This window comes from Oryctolagus cuniculus, chromosome 1 (assembly GCF_051225735.1).
Source record: "Oryctolagus cuniculus isolate XC-2025 breed Fujian yellow rabbit chromosome 1, ASM5122573v1, whole genome shotgun sequence".
NCBI classification, from domain to species: domain Eukaryota; kingdom Metazoa; phylum Chordata; class Mammalia; order Lagomorpha; family Leporidae; genus Oryctolagus; species Oryctolagus cuniculus.
This window is the reverse complement of record NC_142867.1, coordinates 146,476,025-146,498,115: the sequence shown is the minus strand read 5'-3', so window position 1 is coordinate 146,498,115 and position 22,091 is coordinate 146,476,025. Positions and strand designations below refer to the sequence as shown.

The window sequence follows — 22,091 nt, the reverse complement described above, 5'->3', positions numbered from 1 at the left end:
ATGCAGGTGTCCTATCCCAAGCGGCACCTTAACTGTTGTACCAAATGATGGCCCTGTGAATCTCATATTGGTTACACTTAATGCAGACTCAGTCAGGTAAGTTCCAATTGCCTGAAATGAAAAATTGGGAAAAAAGAAAAGTACCTTCCTTTACATCTGTGGTGTCTGAATCAAAAAAGGAGAACGTGAACCCTGCAGGCTGCCTGTCCCCATTAGTGAGAGCTGCAGGGTCCTGGATCTCCTGAGCTTTCTCTCCACCACAGTCCTCATTCCTGGGCATATCTTCTTCCTTTTCACTGGTGCCTTTTGTAGTTTGGAATATTTCTTTCAAATCCATTGCAATGTTATAATACATTTCTTTAGATACTTCAGGTAGCTTTTCAGCTTCTTCCCTTTTCTTCTTTCTTTTAGCTTTACTGCAATGACAGACATGCATACCACAAACAAACAAGTTTTGAATCATTTCCAGAATGCAGGAAAGGAAAACACCTGGGATAATTTTAATTCATTTCAACTAAGAAATCCACCATAACACTCTACTAATAAAAGCAGGATCTTGACTAGTAAGCATTTTCTTACACAAAACCATCTTAACTAGTTGGTATATTGAACATCAGTCAATACCATCTCTGTGTGTCAGTTGTTAAATCAACAACAGGAGTCACTGCGCACTTACTCCCCGTGTAGGATCTCTGTCCTTAATGTGTTGTACTATGTGAATTAATGGTAAAACTAGTATTCAAACAGTACGTTTTATTTTGTGTGTCTGTGTGGGTGCAATCTGTTGAAATCTTTACTTAGTATATACTAAGTTTATCTTCTATATATAAAGATAATTAAAAATGAATCTTAATGAAGAATGGGATGGGAGAGTGAGTAGGAGATGGGATGGTTTGGGGGTGGGAGGGTGGTTATGGGGGGAAAACACTATAATCCAAAAGTTATACTTTCAAAATTTATATTTATTAAATAAAAGTTTTTAAAAAAATTCCATCTCTGTGCTTCTGAACTACATTCAGAAATTATTTCTAAACTAATAGCTACATTAGCAGGGAGGAACAACCAGGACTGTTAACAAGTACCTATTTGGGATGCCAGCACTGCAGAGGCTTAACCTTCTGTACCACAGGACTGGCCCCCTAGATTCCTGAGTTACCAGGGACAAGTGGTCTTTTGTACTTGTTTTCCTCATTGAATGATAGTTACAGTGGATCTCCTATGCTTATTCTACCATTGTATGTGGAGGGGAAGGACAGATAACATGTTTGTTTGTTTATTTTTAAACATTTATTTATTTGAAAGGCAGTTAGAGAGAGAGAGGGAGAGACAGAGATCTTTCATTTGCTGGTTCACTCCCCAAATGGACCCATGAGATGGGGCTGGACCAGTCTGAAGATAGGAGCCAGGAGCTTCTTCTGGGTCTCCCATGAGAGTACAGGGGCTGAAGTACTTGGATCATCTCCTGCTCCCTTTCCAGGGGCATTAGCAGGGAGCTGGTCAGAACAGCTGGGACTTGAACCAGGGCCCATATGGGATGCTGGTGCTGCAGGCAGCAATTTAACCTACTGCACCACAGTACCAGCCCCTCTTTATTCATTTTTAAAATTTATTTGAAAGGCAGAAAAACAGACAGAGATTTTCCATCTACTGGTTCACTCTCCAAATGCCCCTATCAGCCAAGGCTGGGCCAGGCCAAAACTGAGATCCCAGAACTCAATCCAGATCTCTCATGTAGGTGGCAAGGAACAAAGGAACCAAAGACTGCTGATTCCTAAGGTGTATATTAGCAGGAAGCTGGAACTGGGAGTATAGCAGGGTTGTGAACTTAAGCACTCTAATATGGGATGAGGGTATCCTAAGAAAAGGATTCTTAACTGCTGGACCAAATGCCCACCCCTACTTATCTTTTTAGTTCACAGGCCTTCTGATCAAAAAGAAGTGCATCCAATATAGTATAAAGACCTACTACAGGTAAATTTCATCTGGACCTAGATCTGATTTGGATGACAACATCCTTAACTTTGAGCTGATGCAGACTTCTGAGAAATCTAAGGAGGCGAGCATATTTGGTGTGTGGTAGAAAGTAGACAGTTTGTGGCCGGAGGGCAGACTGTGGTTGATTTTGCATGTCCACAAATACGTCGATATTTCACCCTTTAAGAAGTGGTGGAAACCACCCCTACCAAAGTATGGGATGGACTTAATGGTCTGTTTCAGGAAAATCAAATAAGGCAGATGTAGCAGTGTGTTAACTTCTAAGACTAAATCATAAAATACATATTTCCTTTCTTTTTCGTGTCACCTATTTGAGGAAAGCCAGCTGCTACATTGTTAGAGTGCTTACTCAGCCTGATGGAGAACCTACGAGGTGAAAGACTGGGATCCCCTGCCAACAGCCAGGTGAGTGAACCATCTTGGAAGCAGATGCTATCAGCGGAATCAGATCGGTGAAGACTGAAATCCCAGGAAACATTCTAACTATAATCTTTTAGGAGAGCTTGGCTAGAACCACCTACTGAAGCTCCTCCCAAATTTTTGATCCACAGAAACTTGGCATTAGTAAATGTTTTGCTTTTAAGATGCTAAGTTTTAATTTGTTATGCATCAAAAAATAATACACCTTATTTGTGAACAAGAAAAAGTTTAACACATTTTATAAAATACTCCCCTCAGGCCCAGGGTGGGTAAAGCAGCTGCCTGCAGCAGCAGCATCCCACATGGGCGCCAGCTGGAGTCCTGGCTCCTCTACTTCCAATCCAGCTCCCTGTTAATGGCCTGGAAAAGCAGCAGCAGATGACCCAAGTGCTTGAGCCCCTACACCCACATGGGAGAACTAGAAGAGGTTCCTGGGTCCTATCTTTGGTCTGGCCCAGCCCTGGCCATTGCAGCCATTTAGGGAATGAACCAGTGGATTGCAGATCTGACTCTCTGTCTCTCCCTCCCTCTTTCTCTTGGTCTGCTGTGACTCTTTTTAAAGCCAAATTGAAGCTTATAATTTGAAGACAATTTTAGATTCACAGAAAGTTGCAAGGACAGAATTTCCAAATATCTTTCACCACTTTTCTGTAATGAAAGCATCTCACATAATTGTGATACAATTGTCAGAACTAAAAGATTAACACTGGTATATTACTATCAAATAAACTCAGAGATTTTATTCTGATTTTCAGTTTCTCCACAACATAATTTTTTTGATTCAGGGTCCAATTCAAGATACAACATTCCTTTTATTGATTTAAACTGCAACTAACAGTAGGAAAAATGAAGGATTTAAACCAAGTTGTTACTGGCTGCTTCATATATTTGCTGTATTGATCAAGCTGACTGCAGATCTACAGGAAGATCAAACATTTTTAAAAGAAGATTTATTTATTTTATTTGAAAGGCAGAGTCACAAAGACACAGGGTAAGCCAAAGATTTTTCAGCCACTGTTTCACTCCCTAAAATGGCAGCAGTGACTGATGGTGAGCCACGCCAAAGCCAGGAGCCTAGACCTCCATCTAGGTCTGCCATGTGGATGCTCACATGGGATGTTAGTGTCCCAGGCAGTGGCTTAACTTGCTGCACTGCAATGCCGGCCCAGCAAAATGAAACTTTTACCTCACTGGCATAGTGGAGTGGGTTGAATGTTTGCCTCCCAAAAGAGGTACCCACATTCTAAATCCTGAAACCTATAATTTTGCCTTATTTAGGTAAAAGGTCTTACTAAGGAAGTTAAGGACTCGGAGATGAAGATAGCATCCAGATTATCCAAGTGGGTCCAAAAGGAAACCTTAAATCTCCTTGTAAGAGACAAAGAGGACCCACACGGGAGAGACCTGCAAGAAGCTTCTGGCTCCAGGCTTCAGATCAGCTCAGCTCCGGCCATTGCAGCCAGTTGGGGAGTGAACCAGTAGATGCAAGACTTTCTCTCTCTCTCTGCCTTTCAAATAAAAAAACAAATAAATAAATCTTTAAAAGAAAACCATTAAAAAACAAAACAAAACAAAACAAAAAAAAAAAAACACCACACACAAAGGGAGACCAGGTTAAGCTGCTATCTGCAGTACCAGCATCCCATATGGGTGCGGGGTCCAGTCCTGGTTGCTCCTGATTCAGCCCCATGCTAATGTGCCTGAGAAAGCATCGGAAGATGGGCCCAGGTACTTGGGCCCCTAGACCCCATGGGCGAGACCCAGATGAAGCTCCTGGCTCCTGGTTTTAGCCTGGCCCAGCCCTGGCTGTTGTGGCCATTGTGGAATGAACCAGCAGAGGGGAGACTTCTCTTTTTGCTTCTGCATGTCCCTCTCTATAATTCCATCTTTCAAATAAATAAATAAATCTTAAAGAAAAAAAAAGACACACACAAAAATGAGGAGGAAGCAGAGATAAAGTGATATAGCTTCAAGTAGTCACCAGAAATATGGAGTAATGAACAAAATGGATTTGTTTCTCTGAACTTCCAGGGTTAATGCAAGCGCTTCTAATACCCTTGGATGTTTAGCCACCAACACTGGTTTTAAGGCACACAGTTTATGATAATCTGTCACAGTATCCATAAGAAACTAATACACGGTGAAGGCACCACACTAGAGTAGGAGCACATATCAACGTTCATGTACATGAGATCCTTTTACGAAAAGCAAGCCCTAATGCACCATGTAAATAATTCTTCTCTATCTCCACCCACCAACCTCCTCTGTAAAGTAAATACAGTGGGACCAATGGGTGGAATATTGGTTACTGTTTTTCTCTCATTGCCTGAAATGAGATTAAATCAGGATCCTACTGCTAAAAGAATTAGCTCTATTTACCTTTCTTTTGGTTTTTCATCTTTTTTTCTTTCATAAGTCGCATGGTCATGTCTCGTTGGATCATAACGTATGATGTCCCTGTATAAAGAAAGGAGACACTGTTGGAAGAAGTAAATCTGACACTGAAACAAAAAAAAATTAATAGCAAAGTATAACTCAACATTAGGAGGATTCTAATCTCAGGGCAAGATGAAGCTAAGTAATATCAAAGAAAAGAATTATTCTGAGAAATAGTATTTTAAATTGCCTACTTTAGAGTTTCCCTGTTACCTTCTACAGCCTTAAAAACTGTGTTTAATATATTAAAATACATACAGATAAAATGATATAACACCTGTGATTTGCATAAAATATTTCATTGGTAAAGCAGGAAATGGATAAAGGCATAGAACACTGGTCACTTGTTGGTGACTCTAGAAGCTAGGTGATGGTACATAGGGCTTTCATTACACTATTCTCTCTAAATTACATTTTTAAATTTTATAATAATCATTTATTTAGCTTAATAGTTTTATTGAGAACACTTAAATTGTTTTTCAAACATTATATTAATGAAAGCAATGCTGCTATAACATGTAAGTCTAAAAGAAATAATTTTAGATTCTTGAAGTGAAATCACTGGGTCACAGATTAGTAAATGCATTTTAGGATCTGATACACAGGGGCCGGCACTATGGAGTAGCAGGTAAAGCTGCCTGAAATGCTGGCATCCCATATGGGTGCCAGTTCGAGTCCCAGCTGCTCCACTTCTGGCCTAGCTTTCTGCTATGGCCTGGGAAAGCAGTGGAAGGTGGCCCAAGTCCTTGGGCCTCTGCACCCACGTGGGAGACCTGGAAGAAACTCCTGGCTCCTGGCTTTGGATAGGCACAGCTCCAGTTGGAGCCGTTGCGGCCAACTGCAGAGTGAACCGGCAGATGGAAGACCTCGTTCTTTGCCTCGGCCTCTCTGTAATGCTGCCTTTCAAATAAATAAATACATCTTAAAAAGAAAAAAGACCTGATACATATTGCCAACTTCTCTCTCAAGGAAGTTAAGAATACCCCAGTTTTAAATTAAGTACACGCAGGCATTTATGACAAAGGAAAATATAGTAGAATGGGATAGAATGTAAAACATACTTAAATTTCTTAGCAGCTACTGTTCCCTTGCTTGAAGAACTGCTTAAGTTCATTTGCAAAACACTTTGTACAACATTCAGGGCTTTCTTTTTTTCTGCAGCAAATTCCTCTTCCTCAGCAGTTTTTTCTTCATTTATCTCTTTGACAGAAAAAGATAATTAGTAAAATCTTGGCCAACATATCTTAAAAAAATCTCAATCTCAAAAGCTTATCCAAATATCCAACAGTTGCAAAGCCCAACAGGGTTGGAAGAAAAGCTTAACCTCATTTCATTAACCTCCCTATCCCCAGGATTTGTAGGCCACAGCAAACCCAGAAACTGCATGACTAGCAAACACAAAGTCCCACTTTTATTTGTAATTATGAAAATGAAATTTGGATTTAATGGTTTTCAGTGCCACATCTAAAATCTACAAGGTCAAGACTGACACATGTTAGTATAGCAGAATGCTAATTATGTATCTAAAGTGATTACTGATTCTTTGATTTTTTGGTTAACATTCTAAAAATGTAATCTAAATTACATGCATATCTAAAAACGATAAACAGCGAAAGATGGTAATTTTACTGAATGTCGATATGACTTATTAGTAGAAAATGGCTTCAGTTTTTGAGTCTGTTTAACATTACAGTAAGAAAGTCATGTGCCAAGTACACAAAGGCATCATGGAACCTTATAGGCTTTTATGCTCAACTATTAGAAACAAATATCAGAGAATAAAATTGAACAGTTAGTTTCCATTATGGAATTATAAAAGAAGACTAAGACTTTGAGACACTTTCAACTTAGTGAAGGATAAAATAAACCAACCAAAGAAGGCTGAGATTAAGTTTGACTGGATCAAGCAACACTGTGTATCTATGCCAGGTAGGGCAGGAGAGCATGCCAGGTGCAGGAAACAAAATGAATACACAAGTTGAGGCAAAAATGTACAGAGTTTATGTTGTACATAAACTTATGTTGAAACATAAGAAACTTTTATTATTCAACCATTTTTGACTTCCAAAAACAGTGATTTCAATTTTTACCAAATAGTAATTATTAACAGAATACAATGCTGAGAAGCACTCCAAGTGATATAGGCTAACTTTGCTGCTTACTTGCAGAGCAAACAAAAAAAAATTGTGCCTCAAAAATTGGGAAGGGAAGGAAAGAAAGGTCAGAGGCTCCATGTATGACCACCTTTAAAACACAGAGGGGCCAGTGCTGTGGCATAGCAGGTAAAGCCGCCACCTGCAGTCCCAGCTTCCCATATGGGCACCAGTTCGAATCCCAGTTGCTCCATTTCTGATCCAGCTCTCTGCTGTGGCCTGGGAAAGCAAGCCCAAGTCTTTGGGTCCCTGCACCTGCATGGGATACCCAGAAGAAGCTCCTGGCTCCTGGCTTCAGAACAGTGAAGCTCTGGCCGTTGCAGCCATCTGGGGAGTAAACCAGTGGATGGTCTCTCTGCCTCGGCCTCTTTAATGCCTTTTAAATAAATAAATAAATCTTTAAATAAACACACACACATGAGGTTTTGAGGAGTTGGTTTTAGAGAGAGAAGTTTAACTCTGGACTTGCTAAGTTTCAGCCAAGCAAAGGATGCTCTGTGGGAAACATCCAGCAGGTTTAAGAAAGAGTAGCTGGGAGCTCTGCAGAACCACTAGTAACAAGGCAGATCCACACTTAGGAAATGCTCAGATTCAAGTACAAGCTGAAGCCACAGGTCTCACAGAACATCAGGAAGAGCCTACCTCTGTAGGCAAAGGGGAAACTAGGAACCAAGGATGGAGAACAAGTTGTTCACAGATTCAAAGGACATAACCCAAGAGTCATAAGGAAACAAACGAAAGCAGCAGGAGGTAAAGTAACCTCTCTATGTATATCCTATAACCAGCTATTCCCAAGGTTCTGTCATTCCCGTGCTTTCAACGTGGAATTTTGAGTGGAAGATCTGAAACATAAGGTGGTGTGGTCCTTGGAGAACTGACTACAAGCCTCTGTGAACTTTGGTTTCCTGAAATGTACAATACTAACAACAATCACCTCAAAGAATTCAGAGGATCAAGTCAGAGATTGTATTCAATAAAAAATCAACCACTAGGGCCCAGCCCTGTGGTACAGCGCAGTAAGCTGCCACTTGTGATGCTGGCATCTGAGCACAGCCAAGCTCCACTGCTCTGCCTCCAATCCAGCTTCCTGCTAATGCATCTGGGAAAGCAGCAGAAGATGGCCCAAGTAGTAGCACTTCTACTACTCACATGGAGTTCAGGGCTTCTAGCTTTTGCCCTGGGCCAGCCCCAGCCATTGTGGCCATTTGGGGAGTGAACCAGTAGATAGAAGATCTCTCCTTCTCTGTCACTCTGCCTTTCAAATAAATAAATAACTTTCAAAAACAACAAAAAACAAACCGCTACTGAATTAAATATAATTTGCTTTTCCATTTCAAATTTAGAACTGAAAGAGAAATGAAGTGGAAACTTGAAAACTGGCAGGGTTGGAGGGATGGCTTTTCGGGACTCATGAGACAAAACATTTACAGAAAGAGGAAGACAAAAGAAGAGAAATGGGAAGCATGTAAATAAAAGTGAAAAAGGGAGTAATAAGAAGGGTGAATGGAATTTAACATTAACTCAGGAAGGAGGGAAAAACTAAGAGAAGAGAAAAATTTTGAGACTGAGAGACAATCAAGTTCAAGGTGGCCATGTAAGAGGTAAGGATTTTTAAAAAGTTATCACTGCTGGAAAAAAATCTTACAGGAAGACAAAAGTAAGAGAATTTGGATGCTTCTGATAGCATTATTACTCTTAGATATCCAAAGAAAGATGAAGTCAGGTTTAATGGCATTCAATGGTATTTTGCTTTTTCAAAAAAATCTGTACCAGGCATGCCCACTGAAGGAAGACGACACTTTATTAGAAAGCCAAGAGTAACTTCATGGTCTCAGCCAGAACCTGCTATTTTACCGACATGTGCTGCCTGGTAGGGACCTCGCCTGCCTCTCACATCAGGGATGAGATGAAAGAAAAATGGCACCTTTGGTAGATGTCACCTATTTATCCTTTCTAGCGCCTTCAAATAATTAAATCTCATTTAGTAATTTTAAATGTACAAAGAAACTTAAGAAATGCTAGGTTAACCAAACATTTGACTACAAAATCCTTAAACTAATGCCTTGGGATGCAGTTTCTTTTTATGTTCAAGAAAGGAAGCACACTTGCTGTTTCCTCACGTCCCAGCTACGACATCAGGACTGTCTGAATAATGAAGCTTTTACCTTCCTGTTCCTCTTCACTGTCACTCTCTAGAAACCGAGAGTCCATGCGGAATCTGTCATCAGTGCCAAAGTGAGACTGTAAATCCATGAGCTACAGACAAAAAGCAGAAATAACTGTTACATTCCCAAGAAACTGCTTCTAACGAGGACTCTCCACATGCACCTCCCTATGCCATGAAATTCACTACACTGATACGTCCCAAGTTCACCCTCCATCAACAGAGAGAACCACAGAGGACTTGACCCAAATTAAACATCACACTGGAATGTGGGTCAGTCTGCCTGTGTTTATTTAGATTTATGGACAATGTAAAAAATATGGACATGTTGCAAGTTTTACTATTTTCAGTCTCACTAACCTTCTGTCCAGCTCTGCCCTCAAACTGAGGTTTAATTTTGAACCTGTTACTGTCATCTTCAGCATCCGATTCCTCATCGTCACTGCTGTCAAACAGCTTCCCAGATGCTTTACCCATGGGCTCCTGTTACACAGATGAAAGGTACAGAGAAACATGTATTAATAACTGAGCCAATAAGCACTGTCTTCATTGTATAGCCTTCTCCCCACATTTAAAACCCAATAACCCAGATGCACGTACTAGGAATAAGTGGATAACAGGTCAGAGGGACCTGACTCCGATAGCTAAGTAACCTCTCAGATCATTAGTACAAAGGCATGCCAATGCAGCCTAGAGATTTGAGAAGCAGTTATTACATCCAAGAATCTGCAGTGTCTAATACTGATGTCACTTTGCAGATAATATGGGGAATACAGGTTCACACCAGACAGAATCTCCAAGATCCCTGGATTCAGCACATGGCAGCCTGGGGTGCCCTTAGTCTCAAATGGCTTCCCAGAGGATTTCATGGAGAGGTTTGGAGCACAATAGACACATGGATTTGCAAAAGCAGATGAATGCCCACAGGTATGCCCTGTACATCTTACTGTCACCAGTTCCTCTTCTGGACAGCTCTTTGCCTGACTAGATGTCTCTTCCTTTTCACTTTCACTGTCAGAGCCAAAGATGATGTGTGTTGATTTGCTCTCAGGATGACCATCCTAGGGAGACCATCAGAATCATCACATTTTAGGACAGTCTAACACACCAAACACATTTAAACCTGTCATCTCCTTTCCCTGCCATACCCATGTCTTGTCCTTTCCTCCACCTAGTAGATGCCATCTGCTTATTCACCCAAGACAGAAACTTATGACTCCTTTCTCTCCATATCCACCAACACCAGCTCCCTCAATTCAACCTTCCTACTATATTTTAAATCTACTCCCTCCATCACTGCCTTTGTCCTGGCTCTGCCTCCCAAAGGTCCTCCCAGGTTTCAGATTTGACCCATTTCATTTGTTTTTGTCATGGCCTAAAGGACCTCTCCCATAGGCTGGCCAATATTTTCTATAAAGGGTCAGAAAGTAAAAATTTCAGGCTTTGCAGGCCGCACTGGGTCTGTCGTGCATTCGAAAGCCATTCTCAGGTGCAGGCATCTGGTCTAGCAGTTAGGATGCCTTTGTTTTGCACATCAGAGTACTTGGGTTTGATTCCCAGCTCTGGGTCCTGACTACAGCTTCCTGCTAACACAGACCTGGAGAAGCTGAAGGTGATGGCCCAATTAATTGGGTTCCTGCCTTCCATTATGGGTGTTTCTGGGTTCTAGCTTCAGATCTGGCCAATATGGGCATGTGGGAGTCAACCAGTGGATGGGAATTATCTTTCTGACTCTAAAAAAAAAAAAAAAAAAAAAACAAACAAAAAAACCATTCTTAGGTTAAAGAACATACATAAATGGACTATGGGCTAGATGTCCTGAAAGTTGTATATTGTCAATTCTTGTTCCAAAATATACACAACTTATCTTCATTCGCTTGTTTAAGTCTTCACCGTCTCTTCATAGCCTTTTGAATGTAGTCAAGCCTCTGCAGCCTCATTTCTTGCCACTTAAGATACTCTCTCTTGGATTCACTTTTGTGCAATCTACTCCCCTTTCCTGGGATATCTTCAGTCTGTCTTCCAACCCTCTCCCCTCTGCTTGACCATTCCCACCTATCTTTCCACAGCTCTCAGCTTAGACTTGCTATGTCTCCTGCATGTTGCCAGAGACCCCAGCCTAGCACTCTTAGCCCTTGGATCTGCACTGTGACCATCTGCCTACCCTATGAGCCAATAAATATAGGAAATAGGATTATCATTCATGTTCCATAAAGGTGTACTTAAAAACTGCTGTTAGAGGGGCAGGCACTGTGGCATAGCAGGTAACCTTCAGTGCTGGCAACCCTTATGGGCTTCACTTCCAATCCAGCTCCCTGCTAGTATACCTGGGAAAGCAGTGGAAGATGGCTTGAGTCCTTGGGCCCCTGTACCCTCATGGGAGACACAGAAGAAGCTCCTGGCTCCTGGCCTCAGCCTGGCCCAGTTCAGCCATTGTAGCCATCTGGGAGTGAACCAGCAGACAGAAGATCTCTGTCTCTCCCTCCCTCTCTCTCTCTGTAACTCTGCCTTTCAAATAATGTCTTTAAAATATTGGCAAGTGATTTATCTGTGAATTCAGACCCATTAAGATACATATACATTGGCCAGCGCCGCGGCTCAGTAAGCTAATCCTCCACTTGCGGTGCCAGCACCCCGGGTTCTAGTCCCGGTTGGGACGCTGGATTCTGTCCCGGTTACTCCTCTTCCAGTCCAGCTCTCTGCTGTGGCCCGGGGAGGCAGTGGAGGATGGCCCAGGTCCTTGGACCCTGCACCTGCATGGGAGACCAGGAGGAAGCGCCTGGCGTCGGATCAGCGCAGTGTGCTAGCTGTAACACACTGGCCATAGTGGCCACTTGGGGGGTGAACCAACAGAAAAAGGAAGACCTTTTTCTCTGTCTCTCTCTGTCTAACTCTGCCTGCCCCCCCCCCAAAAAAAAGATACATATACATTACAAGTAATAAGTGAAATGATAAAAAAATTAGATTAAAAAAACAAATTAGGAATGTTTTCAGAGGTGGGTGTTTGGCAGAGCAGTTAAGATGCCACTTGGGGTGCATGCATCCCACATTAGAGTTCAAGTTCTGGTTCCACAGCTGATTCCAGCCTCCTGCTTGGGCACACTCTGGGAGGCATTAAGTGATGACGCAAGTCTTTGGGTCTCTGTCACCCATATGGGAGAACTGGACTGGGTTTTGGGCTTCTGCCTTTGACTCTGCCCAGCCTGGGCTGCTGTGGAGTAAGCCACATTTTTGGAGTAAGCTAGCAGATGGAAAATCTGTCTCTCAAATAAAATGAAAACAAAAAAATATTTTAATGTTTTTAGTAAACACAATGTAATCTTGCTTCCTTTCGGATATACTCATACTACATATACGCGGTCGTCAAAGTTAACTCAAAGATACGAAACATGAAATGGATTATTACTAAGATAATAAGCTCTAAAGAATTTATCTACTTTCACAGGGAGAAAAAACTGGACTTTGAGAGAGTAGGTGTTAAATTCAGACTGAAAACACACTCACCACATTCGCCAGTGCATTGTGCACCAGTTTCTTCTGCATTTCTTTGGCTCTCTGCCTTGCCTCCAATGCCGCCAAACGCTTCTGATTGTCCTCAGCATGTTTGTCCTTAATATCTGCATCTGACGAATTACTAACAGAATGTGAAAAATCAGTTTTGCTTTCCTGAATGTGTTTCCTCAAAGACAGTCTTGATGATTTCTCAAGAGAAGTGCCTGGATCAGACCTTGTTCCCTCTGCTTCTGTGGTGTTATGGCAACCGTCTTCGTCATGGTCTGTCTTGTGAGTCTTTGCACTAAGGTTTAAAGAAGTCTTACCTTTTAATGGCAACAGACCCGAAACAGGGTTTCTACTTCCTTTTTCTGAACTGTTAGGGGATACTACCTGGAGACTCTGACTGTCAAAAGTAGGTTGCCGTTTTTGAGATTGAACGTGTTTGCTTGAGGAGCCATTGGCAAATGGGGACCCATTTTCCGTGGAAACGCTATTGGAATCTTGTTTGAAGGAATTCTGATCTTTATTGTTAGCAGCAGGACTCTCTTTCAAGAGCTTTTGCACTGATTGCTCTCCATAGAGACTGCCCACTCCTTTAAAAGCCTGGAATTTTGGCTTTAAGTTTTCCTTTGGTGTCCGTTTAGCATAGGTGCTCTCTTCTTCCAAAAGGGAAGCCACAATGTCCTCAGGATTAATGCACTGCCTGCCTCTGCGGAGGCCAGGGACGGCTTTGGGGCTCTTGGAGGCTTTGTCAAACTTGTTGCAGGTGGTGGACTCTGGGTTATCACTCTCAGTATCTTCTTTTGTAACTTCAGGATCACAGGCAGCGATCTGCTCCAGATCAGCCAACGTGAGGCTCAGACGGGGACAGTTTTTCATCATGGTGTTATACTCCTCATCACCTTCTGACTCAGAGGCAGGATCAGCATCTTCGCTGCTGCTGGGCTCACACAGAGGTGTATGATTACTGAGGGCTGACTCTACATTGCTTTTCCTTTTTTGTACTTTAACACACTGATCAGAAAGCTTGCCATTCTCTCTAGTTTTCAAAGTTTTTCTGCGTGTAGATTTTTCCTTTTGTGAGAATTCTGCACTATTTTTCATCTTACTGGCTGTTTTTTTCATTGCAAAGATTTTATCTGTATCTCCTGAATCATACTCACAGTCACTTTCCACATTGCTAAAAGGCCCAGAAGTATTATTTTTTACACCTAAGCCTGTTAAAGAATGAAGTTTGTGAACATCTGATTTGAAATCCTCCTTTACAACTTCAAAAGGATCATTTTCAGATTCATTTATTGAGGAACACAGAGTTCTCTGTAACTTCTCCTCTTCTGCAATCATTGCTCTTAATTCATCTTCAGAATCAATATCATCATCAGACATGCTGTTTCTCTTCCAGCCAGTTTCTAAGCCAGAAGTCTTTTGAGATGTGTTACTCTCCGCTACTCTACTGGCCCGTAGATTCACAGACACAGACCCAGTGGAACCCTCATCCTTCCGTATTTTTATTATCTTCCTGGGAGGGCCAGAGAAGTCAGAGAATTCGCCTCGCCGTTTCTTACTCATAGGGTCATTCCCTCCTTCCAGTTCCCAAGTGAGGCTTGATACGGGAATGGTATCTGTGAAATCCTCTCCGATCTTCTTTAAGTTGTGGCAGTACTTTGATGGGTCATATTTTATTATGTTACTCAAAGTCAAGGAATTAATAAAAAGCACTAGGTGTTAGGAAAACCTATCAATCTGGTTAAACACAAAGGATATGGTTTTGATGTCCAAGAAGTCATTTATCTCATTTTATTCTCAGCTTCCTATAAATAAAATGAGGACTTCACTGAGCCACCTTTCAGAATCTATGGAATCACGCTTTCTATGACATCTCTGGAGTTAAAGTTAAGCATCATGATTACCAGTTGGCAGAATGTACTTGCACCATCTGAAGATATTACAGCAAACCCATTCAGATTACATTCTAAGTACACTGGCCCCAAGACTATTTACTAACACTGTAAAGCAGAGGCTAAAGGAGAATCCAAAGGCATAGCTAGGCAACTCATGTGCTTCAGTCGCAAATTCTCTGACCATTCCTGTCTTCTCAGCTGTGACTTTTGTTCACTCAATGGCATCCATTTAACAGTGATTTACCCTCTGTTAACACATTTTTAAGGTCTTCTTTATTAAAAAAAAAAAAAAAAAAATAGTGATCTCCACCAGGCCTGTTTGCTTGCTGATTTCCCAGATTCTAGTTCATATAAATGTGTTTTAATGGTAGCTAGCATTTACTGATTTCCTAACACATATGAATGGGCAAGTGCAAACTGCTTTAAATTATCACTCTTGAAAGTCCTCTGTTCATTTATTAAGCACTTAGTACATGCCAGTCCTATGTGAGATGAGCTACACAATGTCTATCATCTTCACAATGATGTCACCTCCTTCATGATCTTCCTCTCTGCTATCAGTGGCTGGCATTGGTGCAAAGCCGGAAAATGAAAAGGAAGAAATCCGCACTTCCCTGACCTTAGTGCCCTTGACACAGGGGGTAGAAGTAGCTGTGGCTAGTGCTACTAGCATCAGTTCAGGCAGTGCTGCCCTGGCACAGTGGCCTCTCGGTCTGAGGACATATCTTTCTGCTTCTCTGGCCCCTGGATGGTAGTGGTTTGCTATAGTTATCAATAACTAGGCAACCTGACCCTCGGCTCCTTGTTCCTGCAGCACTGTCTTAACCACTGTGTGTAGTACATTCCTTCTGCCAGAACCAGCATAACCATTCCCGCCTCGCAGACTGAATGCCACACCAAGTCATGATCCCTGCTCAGAAACCCTTGACACCTGGCCTTCAAGGTCTCGTCTCACACTACCTGCTCTCCCTGGACAGGCATGTGAATTTGCTCGCCTTAAGCTCCACAGGGTTCCTCCATCCACATTCTCCTGTGTGAATTTTACTCACCATTTTCCTCTTTTTAGGACGGTGTCCTGGCAATTTTCTATTCATTCAAGATCCACCTCAATTCTTCTAAAACCTTCTCTAATGATGACCCTTGTTCCCTCACCCTCTTTAGCTCCTTTAGCAATGGCTATGAAGCCATGTATAATGGGAAGATGTATAAATTAGTAAATGAAACTGATTCTTTGGCAATCTTCACTCACATTACTCAATTATAAAAAACCTCATTACATTCTGTTATAACTCTCTAGTTGTTTCATACATGTAAGTAGATCTACCTTTGCCTAGAAATTGGAAACACCTAAGGATTTGCTGAGAGAGGTATTGCAATTCTAAAGGTATTTTCCACATATCCATCACTGTGACAAATCATAATTTCTTCGAGAGGCCTAAACAAAGGATATTTTGCGTTTGTGTTGATTCTTAAGGTGAAGAACAGGTAAGACTCTTCCAAATTTACTGACAACCCAATTCTAAAAGAAACAAATAAAAAGAATATATTTTATATACATGTCACAAATAAAAAAGACAAAAACAATACATCTATATAATTTTTTAAAAGCTGAACTCAAGGCTATGGTAACTGATGGGTAATATCGCAATAAAATGAATTCTCAAAGACAAAAAGTGTATGAGAATAAAAAATGAAGGAAAAAATTGAAGCAGTCATCAACCCCAAATATATCATGTAGATGTTATATAAAAATAGCAGGCATGGTGTGCTCACTGCCCTATCTTAATTCAGTCACATATACATAGAAGGTGCTGGTCCTTCCCCCTTGCAGCATGCCCCAGTAAGGGTCAGGGATCCTGCACTCCTAGAATGGAGAGGGTCTCTTGATTGATGGAAGAGGCTGAGCAACATCCTAGAGCCTAAGGGAGGAGACTTGGTTATCTGTCTTCAGATAGCTCTCAGTTGATAAAGGCAGCACAACCCTGACACGAGGAAGGTCTATGCATGACACATACATATTTCTACCAAGTATGCTAATAAATGGATGTCCATGTATTCTTTTTCTTAGAATTTATATACATAAATGGCCTTTGATGAATAACACTAAGGTTAGGAGCCAAGGACATGATTAGTATTAGCTGATCCAAATTATGTATGGTTTACGCTGGAGAAAGGTCTTAAAGGTAGGGGTGTCCCCGCTCCATGTAGAATGTGTTACTGTGGCCTGGGTACACTCTGAGCGCTTACTATCAGGCTGGGAAAGAATGTCAAACTCCGCCTGCTTCTTCCTGACTGGGATTCCTTTATAACCAAAACACAATTGTTCTACCAAGCCCACTACAATAGTATAAACAAGTTTGATGTAATTGCCAACTCTATTTTCTGCAGTAAGTTCTATTTATTGAATAAAATTCAAATTAGACAGGTTTCCAAAAAAAGCAAGCAAAACCCAAATTCCCCCAAATGCAACAGCCACTAAAAAAAACACTAAATGGGGCAGGCACTGTGGCATAGTAGGTCAAGCCTCTGCCTGCATGTGGGCATCCAATGTGGGCACAGCTGCTCCACTTCTAATCCAGCTCTCTGCTAATGGCCTAGGAAAGCAATGGAAGATGGCCCAGGTGCTTGGGCCCCTGCACCCACGGGGGAGACCCAGAAGAATCTCCTGGCTCCTGGCTTCAGACTGGCCCAGCTCCAGCCGCTACAGCCATTTGGGGAGTAATCCAGTGGATGGAAGACCTTTCTGTCTCTCCCTCTCTCTGTCTGTAACTCTGCCTCTCAAATAAATAAATTTTCAATAAATAAATAAATAAAAAACAGTAAGCTTGAGTCTTGCCAATACTCTTCAACACATGTGTCCCTTAGGAGACTGCTTCCACTTGGGTTTTGATCTCCCTCTCTAAAATAAAGAAGCATCTTGAAAACCAGTAAGTACTATCTATGTTAATAGCTTCAAAGCAAAGGAAACAATGCAACTAGCTATTGACATGACACCACGACCATGTAGGCTCAGGTAACAGTTCTTGGTTAGTTCAGGCCACCAAAGACTCACTTTGTGCCCTGGTACTTCTGTCCCTGGCACAGCTTTCATATGGAAATCCACGGATCCCATCTTTTCTAACAAGCTGGTGTTGCCTGTTGAATTTTCTTTCTTTGCTTTTGCTTCTTCTCTCTCCTGGGCCAATCTGAATCAAAGAGAAAATATAGTTAAAATAATCAACGAGGCAGGGCTGCCTTTGTGGCACAGCAGGTTAAGCTATCTACCATGCTGGCATCCCATATGAACACCGGTTCAAGTCCCAGCTGCTTCACTTCCAATCTAGCTCCCTGCTAATGCACCTGGAAAAGCAGTAGATGATGGCCCAAGTACTTGAGCCCCTGCCACCCATGTTGGAGACCCAGCCCAGGACATCTGAGACTATCTGGAGAATGAAACAGTAGATGGATAATCTCTCTCTCTCTCTCTCTGTAACTCTGCCTTTCAAATTATCTTTAAATAAATAAATAAAAACACTTGAATCATAGAATCACTAGGAAACACAAAACAAAACAATCCTTATCCCACATCTTACTATTAACACTCTCTCTACTTACTTCAACTTCATTCTATATGTAAATATATACATGTAAAAATGGAATCCAGGTAACACTGTAGGTAGTTGGGTGCCCTTTTTTCACTTCATCTTACCTTCTTTGAAAACACCACTGTGATTGCTGGATGACCATTACACCTCTCACAATTTGTGTACGTGTCTCCTACAGCAAGCGCAGAGCTTAGCACTGAGCGGCTCTGTCAGGTCTATTACACCACGGCACAAAGGCTTCTCCTGCAGCTGCCCACTCCTGTGAGTGTCCCAGCCAGAGTTCACTCTAACAGTGTGCTCCAGCAGATGTCCCTGCTCCCCTTCAGGGAGCACTGAAGCCACAGATGACACGCTGATCTTCCTCTTCCAGCCTATGCACATTTGGCATTTTACCTATCCTCTCTCTGTTCACTAGCCCTCGTGAGAAACAGGCATCTTCAGAGACCACTTAGTTAAGTATTTATGATTCCTGGCCTCCTAATGGAGAGGGCTGTCCACCGCAACCTTTCTCGTCAAAGAACCCCCTTCTTGGGCCTGGGCAGTAGCCCTGATGAGACTCCTCACTGCCCTGCCTCCTTCACGTGTGATCTCCCAGACATGCTGCTTGGGCACATGCACACAGACACCACACGGCAGCAGCACTCAGCCCACTCAGTGTGGGGCCCCAGTGCCCACACAAGGTAGACACTCAAATGCTCCTGAATGAAAGGAACGCTGACTACCCTGCTCATTGCCAGAGGCCATCTGCTAAAGAACAGAATCCTATTCTCAGCTGTCCCAAGACCAGCCCCTCAAAATATGCCTCCAGTAAGCTGCCTGCCACTCTAGACTATATCTTTCTTTGTGACATTTTGTTGGTCTAGAATAATCTTATCAACTCTCCTGCTCATTCCATCTGTATATTCTTAAGGTGTTTCCTACTTTGGTAAAGCTCCCAAATGCAATCTTTTCTCTGAAATTAACTTCAGGATTTTGAGAGTTCTAATGGTTTATTCACTGTCTTGCTCTTAAATCACTAGCATAATTATTCTCCACCTCTTGTATTATCTTTCAGCTTTGTGTGACACTACCATTAACATTCAACTCAATGTACTTCCATTCAAACATTCGGTACTGTGTATTAAAATTTAAATGTACACAACCCTAAGATTCAACAACTCTTCATTTTGACATAAACTCTAGAGAAATACTTGCACATATGCAGGAGATACCTGCACACGTCATGAAAAAGTAGAAACAGCCTAAGTGTCACTCTCATGAAAAGGTAGGAAAAGTCTAAGTGTCCATGGGCAGGGAGGAACCAATTAGTATAGCACAGTCATTTTCTGTACTAAGTACTAAGAGTCATTACAAAGAAAGAAGATTTACATGGCCACAAAAGGTCACACAAAAATAGGAAATTATTTTTTGTTCCTCGGTATATACCAATGTAAATGTACTGAATTATCTTTCTTGGTGGGGTCTGGGGTAAAGGGGAATCAGAGTTAAAAGGAATTTCAGGTCTGCTTGTAATGTTCCAGTATGTTAAGAATGTAATAACATATTGGCAATTTCAAACTAGTAAGTTAATATCTAAAACTATTTACAATGTAAAGAAACAAGGTTTACTTCTGTGAGGAGCAAATCTTACCTATGCAAAAAGCTTTCTTTTGCTAGCTGAATTTGTAGTGTTCCACCTTTCCATTTTGTTTTATTTAAAACAGACATACCTATAAAGTAAAAGAAGTATTATCTAAGGATACAGCAGTATAAATACATATATGAGCATGTACTTTTTGTAATTATTTAGAACCAATAAGAGTAGGCTAGTTTATTACAGAGACAGTTGAAGAAAAACGAGTCGTGGGGAGAGGCAACCTAGATGCCTGTCTCACCCAGGCCACTTACAAGGAGGCTCCTTATACTCCACGTTTCAGTGTTACTCGAAGATTGGAAAGAGGCAAAAGATGTAAACTGTAAAGCAAAACTTATGTGCACTCGCATTGGAACTAATTCAGGAACCTCTGGTAAACAACTGACATTATTTAGTATTTCCTTGTTATTTCCCATACTATAAGTATGAAATACTAATGTAATCTTTTAGAGTCATTCAGATATTTTGGAATGCTTTAGCACCTTACTTTTATTTATCCTCTCAAACTAATTTTCACTGTATAATCTACAAGTAACTGAACTATGTTTGAATTGTTATGGCTGAACATCTCATTTTTTGACTATCTTCTCAGCCTCCTTAATAGAAACCAGTAGTAGATACAATTTTTTACGTGGTAGCTACTATACAAAGTAAAATGTAGTATTTAATTTAATATAATCCTACACTAATATTATGAGGCAAGCACTTTCTTTTGTCATGCATCAGATAGAACTGCAGTTTAGATGTTTAAATAACTTATCACAGATAAGATCACAGAATCAATGCAAGGGCCAGTGCTGTGGCGCAATGGGTTAAAGCCCCAGCCTGCAGTGTTGGCATCCCATATAGGCGCTGGTTCAAGTCCTGGCTGCTCTACTTCCAAGCCAGCTCTCTGCTAATGCACCTGGGAAAACAGTGAAAGATGGCCCAAGTGTTTGGGCCTTTGCCACTCAGGTGGCAGACCCAGCTGATGCTCTTGGCTTCAGCCTGGCCCAGCCCTGACCTTTGGGGTCATCTGAAGATTTTTTTTTTTTAATTTATTTTATTTATTTGAAAGGCAGAGTTAGAGAGAAAGGCAGAGACAGAGAGAGAGAGGTCTTCCATCCACTGGTTCACTCTCCAGATGGCCCCAACAGCAAAGGCTGGGCCATGCTGAAGCCAGGTGCATCACCTGGGTCTCCCACATTGGTGGCAAGGGCTCAAACACTTGGGCCATTTTTCACTGCTTTCCCAGGCCATTAGCAGGGAGCAGCTGGGACTCAAACTGGTGCCCATACAGGGATGCCCGACTTGCAGGCAGTTTTAACCATTATGTCACAAATGCTAGCCCCGAGCCAATGTATTCTTGATGACAATTTCAACTTCATATTTGTTAGATCTATTTCCTCACTCAATAGCACATAAAACAATTATCTTTTTTTTTTTTTTTTTTAAGAGGCAGAATGGACAGTGAGAGAGAGAGAGAGACAGATAGAAAGGTCTTCCTTTTCCATTGGTTCACTCCCCCAGTGGCTGCTGTGGCCGGTGCACCACGCTGATCCGAAGCCAGGAGCCAGGTGCTTCTCCTGGTCTCCCATGTGGGTGCAGGGTCCAAACACTTGGGCCATCCTCCACTGCACTCCCGGGCCACAGCAGAGAGCTGGCCTGGAAGAGGAGCAACCGGGACTAGAACCCGGTGCCCCGATCAGGACTAGAACCTGGGGTGCCAGCGCCACAGGTGGAGGATTAGCCGAATGAGCCACGGCGCCGGCCTAAAACATCTTGTAAATGAAATTATAAAAGACTGCTGGCTGTTTCCATTTATTAGTATGTTCCCTTTATTGACTTTTGTGTTTTTTGACTTTTCGGCTTCCAAGTAACTAGAATACATTACCGTACCAGTAGCAGTATGTATCATCTCCCCTTCCTTGTTCATGTAAAGTAACCATTTGGCCTCAGCTTTAGTAGAGTTATTAACAGGAGACATCACAGTTTCAAGGACATGGTCTTACAAGGGTGTAACGTGAAGCCTTCTCCTACTGACTGTATCTAACAACAAGGATTAGCTGGCTGCCCAAGAAGTAAACAGACTAAAGAGAGAGTGTGGCAAAATATACACTGAAATATATGCAACAAGCAATTTCTGTGCAAGTTTGGCCCTGAATACTTGAGAATACCAGTTTTTGTGCAAACCCACCAGCAATGTGTTACGATGCTTGCTGACGCCAGTGGGATGGATAGCTAGATCTGCTGAGTTGCAGGATACGAGAACGCTCTTGATCATGGTTAACCTTCTGGGTAACTTAAAAATGGCCATTCAGGCTTAGATTT

General features: G+C 41.8%; 1 protein-coding gene and 1 long non-coding RNA gene across 14 annotated transcripts in view; one reads left to right on the top strand and one right to left on the bottom strand.

Moving 5' to 3' along the window:
* Positions 1–17,387, top strand: part of LOC103348335 (uncharacterized) — a 29,450-nt gene extending 12,063 nt beyond the window's left edge. For 2 of the 11 annotated variants that reach the window (XR_016236521.1, XR_016236524.1), the window contains 4 exons: positions 1,913–1,971; positions 2,317–2,400; positions 9,927–10,095; positions 17,163–17,387. This is a non-coding gene — a long non-coding RNA (uncharacterized LOC103348335). Of the gene's footprint in view, positions 1–1,912; positions 1,972–2,311; positions 2,401–9,926; positions 10,096–17,162 lie in introns of all 11 variants that reach the window. The other 9 variants (XR_016236522.1, XR_016236523.1, XR_011379362.2 and 6 more) reach the window with 6 other exon arrangements.
* Positions 1–22,091, bottom strand: part of NOL8 (nucleolar protein 8) — a 29,902-nt gene that overhangs the window by 5,515 nt on the left and 2,296 nt on the right. For 2 of the 3 annotated variants that reach the window (XM_070050143.2, XM_070050152.2), the window contains exons 4-13: positions 19,779–19,857; positions 17,617–17,749; positions 16,015–16,083; positions 12,673–14,349; positions 10,116–10,229; positions 9,529–9,651; positions 9,170–9,260; positions 5,913–6,051; positions 4,795–4,872; positions 145–416 (exon numbers count right to left, since the gene is read on the bottom strand). In XM_070050143.2, the coding sequence (XP_069906244.2) occupies positions 145–416; positions 4,795–4,872; positions 5,913–6,051; positions 9,170–9,260; positions 9,529–9,651; positions 10,116–10,229; positions 12,673–14,349; positions 16,015–16,083; positions 17,617–17,749; positions 19,779–19,857 (2,775 nt within the window). The remainder of the gene's footprint in view (positions 1–144; positions 417–4,794; positions 4,873–5,912; positions 6,052–9,169; positions 9,261–9,528; positions 9,652–10,115; positions 10,230–12,672; positions 14,350–16,014; positions 16,084–17,616; positions 17,750–19,778; positions 19,858–22,091) is intronic. The other variant, XM_070050166.2, reaches the window with a different exon arrangement.